Here is a 9,137-nt window from a genome sequence, read left to right on the forward strand (position 1 = left end):
GTCCGGCGGCGGCGCTGCGGCGGAGGACGGTGGTCCGACGGCGGCGCGTGGAACTCACGCGCGCGCAGAGGCGAATCTTCGGGGGGCGCGTACGGCTTCGTCCAGGCTCCGATCGCGACGCGGTTGGTGTCTACGGCTTCGTCTTGACGAGAGGAACACGATGATGGCCTTGGATGCACGAGATTCACTACGGTTAGAAAGTTATGATCGATTTACTAAAACGACCGAAACATAACTCAAAACATGGCGGTTTCCGGTTACCTCGAGCTGCGGTTGATGGTGATGACGAGCTTGATGACGTCCTGGCGTGCGGTGGCTCCGGCGAGGACTCTTGGTGAGCTTCTTCCTTCCCTCTCTCTCTCTCTCTCTCTCTCTCTCTCTCTCTCTCTCTCTCTAAAGAAAAATGACTTGACCCTTGGGCAAAGCCTAGGGTTGGGGTCATTACAATTTCATTTTCATGTTTTCTCTGATAACCCGTGGAAGAAAGCAATTAGCGTTGCAGAAATGGCGTTTGATGATTTTGATCTGAGATTATAAGTTTCTCCAACGGTCAAGTCCAGTTTGGTTGATGGTTAAGATTCTTAACTTAAGAATCTTGAATGGTTAATTTCTGATATCACCTCTGCCATCTAGCTAGCTCAACTTGAATTTTGGATGAAATGGTTCTATTTGATTGATCCAACAAAAAGAGAGCCAAATTTAAACCGGAGATTTTACTAAACCAAGTTGACTTGGATTTAATTGTGTAATGTAGTAGACGTATAAAAACCGACCAATGCAGACAAACGTCAAGTCAAAACCCGAACCGGACAAAATAATCTCGGTTTAAATCTTGTATATTTAATTCAGACCGGTTGAATGAAATTGAATTGGTTTGGTCGATAAGTTGCGCTTTTGTCCGTGTGTCACACTGAAAGCTGCTGTCTTGGGTCTTTGGAGGGTTTAGAAGAGACATAAAGACACTGTGAGCTTTGAGCTGGGGAAAGGAACGATTCGGAGTGCCAAAGCGTTGAGAATTGTTCGGCCTCTTCTCCTTCTCCTGGACACAGGTACCCTGAGAATTTCTTTATTCCACAGCAGCGAACGAGCCTTTTCTAGCAGCACCGATAGAAAGATCTCTTCTTACAAAGAGAGATTGAGAAGTGGGCTCGTCAATCCCAAGAAAGATGATGCTGTTGCTCTTTTTCAATCCATGATTCAATCTCGTCCTCTTCCTACGGTTATAGATTTCAACAGATTGTTTGGTTTAGTTTCCAAAACATTACATCTCTGCAAGCAAATGGAACTGCAAGGGATTGCTTATGATCTCTACACTCTCAATATTACAATCAATGGCTTCCACAGCTGTCGAGTTAGTTGATCGTATCGTGGAAATGAAGGTTATACCAAATCTCATCACGCTTCCAAGATAGAGTGTCTGAAGCAATGGCTTTGATAGATCGAATGATGGATAAAGGATGTCAACCCGATCAGTTTACATATGGTCCGATTTTGAACAGAATGTGTAAGTCTGGGAACACTGCATTGGTCTTGGATCTGCTCAGAAAGATGGAACATAGAAAGATCAAGCCTCACGTAGTCACATACAGTCTGATCATCGATGGTCTTTGCAAAGATGGGAGCCTCGAAGATGCATTCACCCTTTTCAATGAAATGGAAATCAAAGGGATCAAAGGAAATGTCATTACCTACACCTCTCTGATAGGAGGCTTCTGTAACGCCGGCAAATGGGATGGCGGTGCACAGTTGCTGAGGGATATGATTACAAGGGAAATCACCCCCAACATTTTCACTTTCAATGCGTTGATTGATAGTTTTTTGAAAGAGGGAAAGCTTACTGAGACTAACGAACTGTACAATGAGATGATCAAAAGAGGCATAGATCCTAATATCATTACATATAGTACTTTGATATATGGGCTGTGCAACGAAAAGCGCTTAGATGAGGCCAAGCAGATGCTGGACCTGATGGTTAGCAAGGGATGCGATCCTAATATCGTGACTTTTAATATCCTTATCAACGGATAATGTAAGGCTAAACTGGTTGATGAAGGTATGAGACTTTTCCGCAAAATGTCTATGAGAGGATTGGTTGCAGATACAGTCACTTATAGCACTCTCATCCAAGGGTTTTGTCAATCTGGAAAACTTAATGTGGCCAAAGAACTCTTCCAAGAGATGGTTTCTGAAGGTGCTCATCCTGATATTGTGACCTACAAAATTTTGCTGGATGGGTTGTGTGACAAGGGAGAACTAGAAATGGCACTGGACATACTTGATAAAATGCGCAAGAGTAAGATGGAATTTGATATTAGTGTATATAATATCATATCATTCACGGGATGTGCAATGCTAGTAAGGTCAATGATGCTTGGGATCTATTATGTAGCCTCCCTCTCAGAGGAGTGAAGCCTAATGTCATAACGCACAATATAATGATTGGAGGATTATGTAAGAAAGGGTCACTGTCTAAAGCTGATATGTTGTTTAGAAAGATGGGAGAGGATGGGATTGCGCCAGATGATTGTACGTACAACATACTAATCCGGGCACATCTTCGAGGTGGTGAGTTAACCACATCAGCAGAACTTATAGAAGAAATGAAGAGTTGTGGGTTCTCAGCAGATGCTTCCACTGTTAAGATGGTGATGGATATGTTATCGAGCCGTGAATTGGACAAAAGCTTTTTGAATATGCTTTCTTAGTGGGTTTGTTGTTTTGTCTATTGTTTCTGAGAGTTGAAAAGTTTGTTTTTCTTTAATGCTTAGTTATGAATTATCTTAACAAAGGTTTGGTTTATGTGTGACAATAATCGATATCCCTTATATATTAATTGAAAAACATTACAACAATATTTTGTAGCTACATGTTACCATGAGAATAAAATTTAGAATTCTTAGAGAAATAGATTGGCCCATTTTAACTTATATTATATTTTTTATTAAACTAACTATTTTTTTATAAATAGTGTATAAAAGAATATTCTCGCACTTTTCTTAAATAAAAACTACGGAATTGGCTAATATAATTAACGTATATATGACAATTAATGATTATGAATAATAAATATTTGATAACAATTTTTGTATCTTAGCTCTTATTTTTTTAATTTTATATTATTAAAAGATATTAAACAATCACATTAATCATATAATAAAAAAATTTATATGTTATAATTTGAATTTTAAAACGATTACAAATTACTAAAAACGTTAAATGTCTCACACTAAAATTTTGTGATCAATGGTTTAATTTTTTGGTAGTAACAAGATACAAATGATCATAAATCGTATGAATATGAAGTCTCATTTACTAGACATTCATATTATATGTTAATATATTTTAAAATTAAACTATATAACATAGAAAATTACTTAAATATGATAATTTCTAAAATTGTATAGAAAAAGTATTGAAAACTTAATATTTTAATTTTGAAATTTGCATTCAAAAAATCGTACATTAGAAATTTTCTGTTTATCATATGAGTACAAATTCTCAATAATAATTATTTATATTAAAATATAGTATATATCTATGTGACTATGTCCATATCATTGAAATTTAGTTATATACCATATAAAATAAATAAAATGATTGTTTTGATTTATTTACCAAAAAAAAATATCTTAAATAAACAAGATGTATTATGTTGATTTATGTGTTTACTCTAATTTAATTATATACATAATATGTAAATGAATACAAATAAATAATAATGTATAAAAATATTTTTATATATAATATTCTTACCGCGTAGTTTTTTGTAAACTGATTGACCACTGAGAGATTAGAAATGTGCTTCTGCTTGATTATGTTTGTACTTTGTAGGTTCCCAAAGCGAGCAAAATCAAGTGTCTGCGAGGTACCTGGAGGCTTAATAACTAAAGCTTTGTTAATCTTCTTTTTGCCTTAGAATATTTTCAAAAGACTTTTTCTTAGGTTCACCCCTAGGGAGGTTTACCAACCAATAGGATTGTGTTATTTCATATTCGATATCTTTTAAAAAAAGAAATAAAATATTGTCAAATTATATTATCTTTTTAAAATTAAAAGGTAAAAAGAAATAAATAAAAAATAGTAGTAATTGCAAAAAAAATATTTTTAACGTCGTCAGCAAAACATTAAACCCTAAATCCTAATCCCTAAACCCTAAATCCTAAACCCTAAGCCCTTGGGTAAACCCTAAACTCTAGGATAAATCTTAAACTCTAAATCAAAATCACTAAACACTAAAACGCTCAAGGGTTTAGGGTTTATGATTTAGGGTTTAGTGTTTTTATTTAGAGTTTAGGATTTATCCAAGGGTTTAGGGTTTACCCAAGGGTTTAGAGTTTATCCAAGGGTTTAGGGTTTACCCATGGGTTTAGGTTTACCCAAAGGTTTAAGGTTTAGGATTTAGGGTTTAGGGATTATGATTTAGGGTTTAGTGTTTTGCTGACGACGTTAAAAAGATTTTTTTAATTTTTTTTTTCTGTAACTGTTATTTTTTTTAACTTTTTTAATTTTAAAAACATAATATAACTTGATAATATTTTGTTTCTTTTTCTAAGCAGATTTTTGAACAAACTCCTATTTGTCACTCACTCGCTATGATTTCTGATTTACAATAAGCTTGGTTTAACTTTTTTCTTGTAATGTGAGTCTGTTGATGGAGAGCTTGTAGTCACAGAGGAAGATGAAGCTTTTTATAAGGCAGGGGAACTAAACAATGTATTTTTCTTTCCTTCCTCTAGTTTTCAAATACTGTTATTATTACCTAATCAAATTCAGATTTTTTTAAAAAAATATTCTAAACATAGTTGCATTTGTACTACCCGAGTTTTGGTGATTACTCTATTACCACAAATACACAAACACTTGCTCGAGATAACCGTTTGGATTCTACGAACCAGCAGCTATTTTGAGGCATTTTTGACCGAAAAACTTGTGGTTGATAATGTTAATAATAAGTTTTGTTTCCACTTGTCTTTCCACTAATACAAGAAAACACAACGAAACACCATACTCCTGTTTTGTATCCCTAAAAGCTCGTGCTGTGTCTCTTTGGATGGTTTACAGACAGACAGTGTGAGGTTGACCTGGGAAAAGGTATTAGACTATACGTGTTTTTGTGTTTCGTCTGCGAGCGAGACTTTTCGGGTCTCGGCTGCGATAGACATCTATCTTACAAAGAGAGATTGAGAAGTGGGATTGTTGGTATTAAGAAGGATGATGCGGTTGCTCTGTTTCATTCCATGATTCAGTCTCGTCCTCTTCCTACCATCGTAGATTTCTGTAGATTGTTTAGTGGCATTGCTAAGACAAAACAGCACGATCTCGTGTTAGGTCTCTCCAAGCAAGGGTAAACGCATAAGTTTTATGGTCCATAAGTGTTACAAAAAAAAAGTTTTATGGTCCTCAGATTAGTAAAAAAAATTATTAAGTCTAATCTTAAAAATGTTTATGGTTCTTTACATCTCAAATCATGCCATGTATGGCATCAACTCGTTGTTCGTATTATGGAGTTTGGTGAAAATGCTACCAAATCATTTATATATAACTAATTGTATGACTTGTAAAAGTGGATATGAAATTACGAATGAAAATCAACAATTTACTAAACATTTTTAAGGAAATATGATTAACATAAACTTGAAAAACGTTTAATAAATCGCTCTCTCCGGGATTTAAAACCTGAATTTCCTGTAATCTACAATAAATTGCATAGTCTGGAATTCGGACCTAGACCTGAGTGTAAAAGTCTTTAAACCTTAACCAGTAGGCTATGTAGTGTCTTGGTTTGTATAATGTTGCATAATCTCAATGTTGCATAATAAGGTTTAATACCTATGCATTATTAAACCTTAATCTACAAACCTTTGTAGACAATAGCCATTAATGTTGAATCCACTACAAAGATAGATCTGTAGTGGATTGCTCGTTTTAAGATGTGGTGCTTTGCAACCTGAAGATAGATTTGTAGTGGGTTGCTCGTTTTAAGATGTGGTGAATTCTGCCCATAGATGCCCACTGGAGATCTGGTTTCTTCTCATGAAAAGACTCTGCACGTTAGGTACGGGAGTTATTCAATTAATTCTGGATGAGTCCTGCCTGGCTTCCGTGATCCCTTGGCCCATTCAAAACCTATTCATTAAGATACCCCTTGTTAATCAGGCCATCTGATATTGTTAGCCCATCTATCTGTAAATATAAAATGATTCAAAACCAAAAACTGTTTTTCTCGCCTTTTCACCTCTCCGTTAGACATAGAACAACCTTAGGCCCATTCATTATGCCCATTCATTATGCCCATTCATTAGACATAGAACAATCTATTGGTTATTATTTGTTCCGATTCCTTTTGGTTTACTCTGGATTTGTTGGATTCGATGTTTTTTTTTGTTACTATTTTTCCGATTTGATTTCTTTCTTCATTGTTGAGTTTTGAATCTCAGTTTGAATCTTTTTAGTGAATATGTTGCTTATCATGAACCGTGTTCTCTTCTTTAGTTCGCATGGAGTTTACATGGACAACGGAAATGCTTTATTTGCTTTGCGCTGTAATGAAGCAAATCATGGCTATTTGTTGGGCGATAGCCTACGTTAGGCAGCTTGAATCTGTCCTGAAGAAAAATTGGTTACTGCCTCTCACCGAGCACATGTCCATACATGACCTCATTGACCGCGTCCCCAAGGATCGTCTCTTGCGGAATGGAGCATCCATTAATATGGTAGAGATTGGTGCGCACCTGCTAAAGTATGGAGTGCTCCTTGAAAGCGAATGCCCTTTGGCTGTCCTATTTAAGGAGGCACTACATCATTGTGATTATACAATATTTGGTTGTCTACAGTATTGTGATTATAGACAAACAAATACGAATAATGTAGACAAACAATCATAGGTTTGTAGCATAAGTTGATTAATAATCCAATACAGCATTGTGATTATACAATGAGGTATTTTAAACCTCAAAGGTATTTATTCGCCTTTGGCCTGATGTAGACAATCCTATGCAAACTTGTATTGTGATTTATGATCATCATGCGATTAATTTGCATGTAAAATGGAAATAAGCATGCACTAATTGTGCAAAATGTTGTAACATTTGAAATATTGGTTTTACAGCTTGTGGAGTTTATGATCTTAAATGCTGAGAAAAATGTAAATGAGTAGAAGTTAGTGGCACTTGAGATATGAATAAGTAAAGTTTGAAATTGTCATTGAGACATTTCATCATCATTTTCTTCAAGAGACTTTCACGACCTGTAAAAAGACTATGAATCTTTGTCTCAAGTTGTTTCTCTTTATCTTTTAACCTCTCCAAAATACCCTTATCAAGTCATGAACACACTCATATTCACCGTTTTTGGTGTCTCCAATCAAAGCGGTGCTTACAGCCTATTGAAAAAGATATTTGATTAGGACCCCCAAATTTTGTAAAACACTTAGGGCCCTTTAATTACAAAAAAATATTTTTACATGGTAGTTAATGTATTCTCTTAGTTAGATTTTTATTATTATTTGATTCTCAATTTGATTTCTGTTTAAAATAACTAATTTATGATCAATTTTGTTATATTTTATATAAAACTATAAAAAAAAATATTTCTAATTAACGGCAAATATTTGATCCACATTTGTCTTCTTTGTATATGTTATGAGTTAGATTTATATATGCAGCAAATGATAAATCAGATATACTTGTACGTTTGTACACAACTAATATTGGGTAAGTTCGTTTCTTATTAAAGATCATGTTCAGCATGGAATCAATTTGGTTTTTTCAAGCAAGGAAAAAAAAGCAAAGCATGGAGCAACTAATTGATATAAACTCTGAGTAAAAAAACAACACTAAGACAACTTAAAACAAAGGTTATAGCCTTGTCAAAAAAAAAACACAAATCATTTTTCAAAAATTCATTCTTTGGCAGCTACATTCCAACCACACTTTAAAGGTATCTACGAACTCAGAGAGGTTTTACTTAACATCCAACAGTTTGACGTCAAACGTCAACCAAGCATTAGGAGGAATATCGCCACCAGCACCCCTAGCACCGTACCTGTGAACCACATCCCATCAAAAAGGTTTAAGACAAAACATCACAATCAAGAAAACAAGCTCAGTAGGAACAAGATTTTATTTACCCCATTGATGGTGGAATTGTAAGCTTTCTTTTGTCACCAATACGCATTCCTGTGGAATTCAAAACAAAAAACTTAAAAGATCAAAAACCACATGATGCACCACCATTTTGAACAAAGTGAAGAAAACCAGTTAGATATTAAGGTTACCATTAACGCCAACGTCCCATCCCTTAATTACTTGTCCAACACCTACATGTTTACAACAAGCGAATAAGTATCACAAGACTGTAATTTCTTTTGCATCTTAGTTAAAATACCAACCTAGAAGGAAATTAAAACCATTTTTATTGGAATCGAAGACCTCCCCATTCTTCTGAAGTTTTCCTGTGTAGCTGACCATAACCTGCACTCAAAACGCTAGAATGAGCCCTGAAAATTTTGGGAAAGCAGTAACCACATAATATCATATTAAATCATGATTATAAGGTATACCTGTTTTCCAGGAGTAGCTTTTTTTCCGTTGGGTTGGCCCATTTTTATCTATTCAACAACGAGTCCGTTTGGGTATGTCCTCCTAGAAATAGCTTAGTTCTCTTCTTTAGCTTCCTCATTTGACTTCTTTTTCTTCTTATTTTCCTTCCCAGCAGATTGAACTGGAGTCTTGGAGCTTTCACTCCTGCAATTCCATAAAAACACACACAGAAAATTTTTAGATGAGAAAGGTCTGAAAGAACCGTTGTATACACACTACAAGAAAACAGCGGCATACTGAGGGAAAAAATCGTCGGTATGTCGTCGGAATAACGCTATTCCGACGACATACCGACGAAAAAAGTCCTCGGAAATAACTCCTCGGAAATTCATCTTTCCTCGGAAATCCTTCGGAAATTTCCGACGGAATTCCGAGGAAATGAATTTCCTCGGAATATTCCGAGGACTTTTTTCGTCAGAAATTCCTCGGAATATTCCGAGGAATATGTCGTCGGAATATTCCGAGGGATACACTTCCTCGGAATATTTCCAAAATTCAAAAAAAAAATTATAAATTTATTTTTTTAAATTGAAATTC

The 9,137-nt window shown here is 35.2% G+C and overlaps 3 protein-coding genes across 3 annotated transcripts; 2 read left to right on the forward strand and 1 right to left on the reverse strand.

Annotated features, from left to right (window-relative positions):
- Positions 1 to 1,412: 1,412 nt before the first annotated feature.
- On the forward strand, positions 1,413 to 2,033 carry LOC106331361 (pentatricopeptide repeat-containing protein At1g12775, mitochondrial-like). The gene has a single exon (XM_013769695.1). It carries the CDS (start codon positions 1,426 to 1,428, stop codon positions 2,026 to 2,028), a length of 603 nt encoding a protein of 200 aa, XP_013625149.1. The 5' UTR covers positions 1,413 to 1,425; the 3' UTR covers positions 2,029 to 2,033.
- LOC106331362 (pentatricopeptide repeat-containing protein At1g12620-like) lies at positions 2,033 to 2,745 on the forward strand. Its single transcript, XM_013769697.1, has 2 exons — positions 2,033 to 2,267; positions 2,348 to 2,745. Exons 1-2 carry the CDS (start codon positions 2,056 to 2,058, stop codon positions 2,703 to 2,705), a joined length of 570 nt encoding a protein of 189 aa, XP_013625151.1. The 5' UTR covers positions 2,033 to 2,055; the 3' UTR covers positions 2,706 to 2,745.
- A 5,047-nt stretch (positions 2,746 to 7,792) lies between these two features.
- Positions 7,793 to 8,737, reverse strand: LOC106331366 (peptidyl-prolyl cis-trans isomerase FKBP53). Its single transcript, XM_013769701.1, has 5 exons — positions 8,561 to 8,737; positions 8,390 to 8,471; positions 8,276 to 8,317; positions 8,129 to 8,177; positions 7,793 to 8,043 (listed from the first exon to the last, which is right to left on the reverse strand). Exons 1-5 carry the CDS (start codon positions 8,600 to 8,602, stop codon positions 7,962 to 7,964), a joined length of 297 nt encoding a protein of 98 aa, XP_013625155.1. The 5' UTR covers positions 8,603 to 8,737; the 3' UTR covers positions 7,793 to 7,961.
- Between the last annotated feature and the right edge of the window lie 400 nt (positions 8,738 to 9,137).

This window comes from Brassica oleracea, chromosome C3, assembly GCF_000695525.1.
Source record: "Brassica oleracea var. oleracea cultivar TO1000 chromosome C3, BOL, whole genome shotgun sequence".
NCBI lineage: Eukaryota > Viridiplantae > Streptophyta > Magnoliopsida > Brassicales > Brassicaceae > Brassica > Brassica oleracea.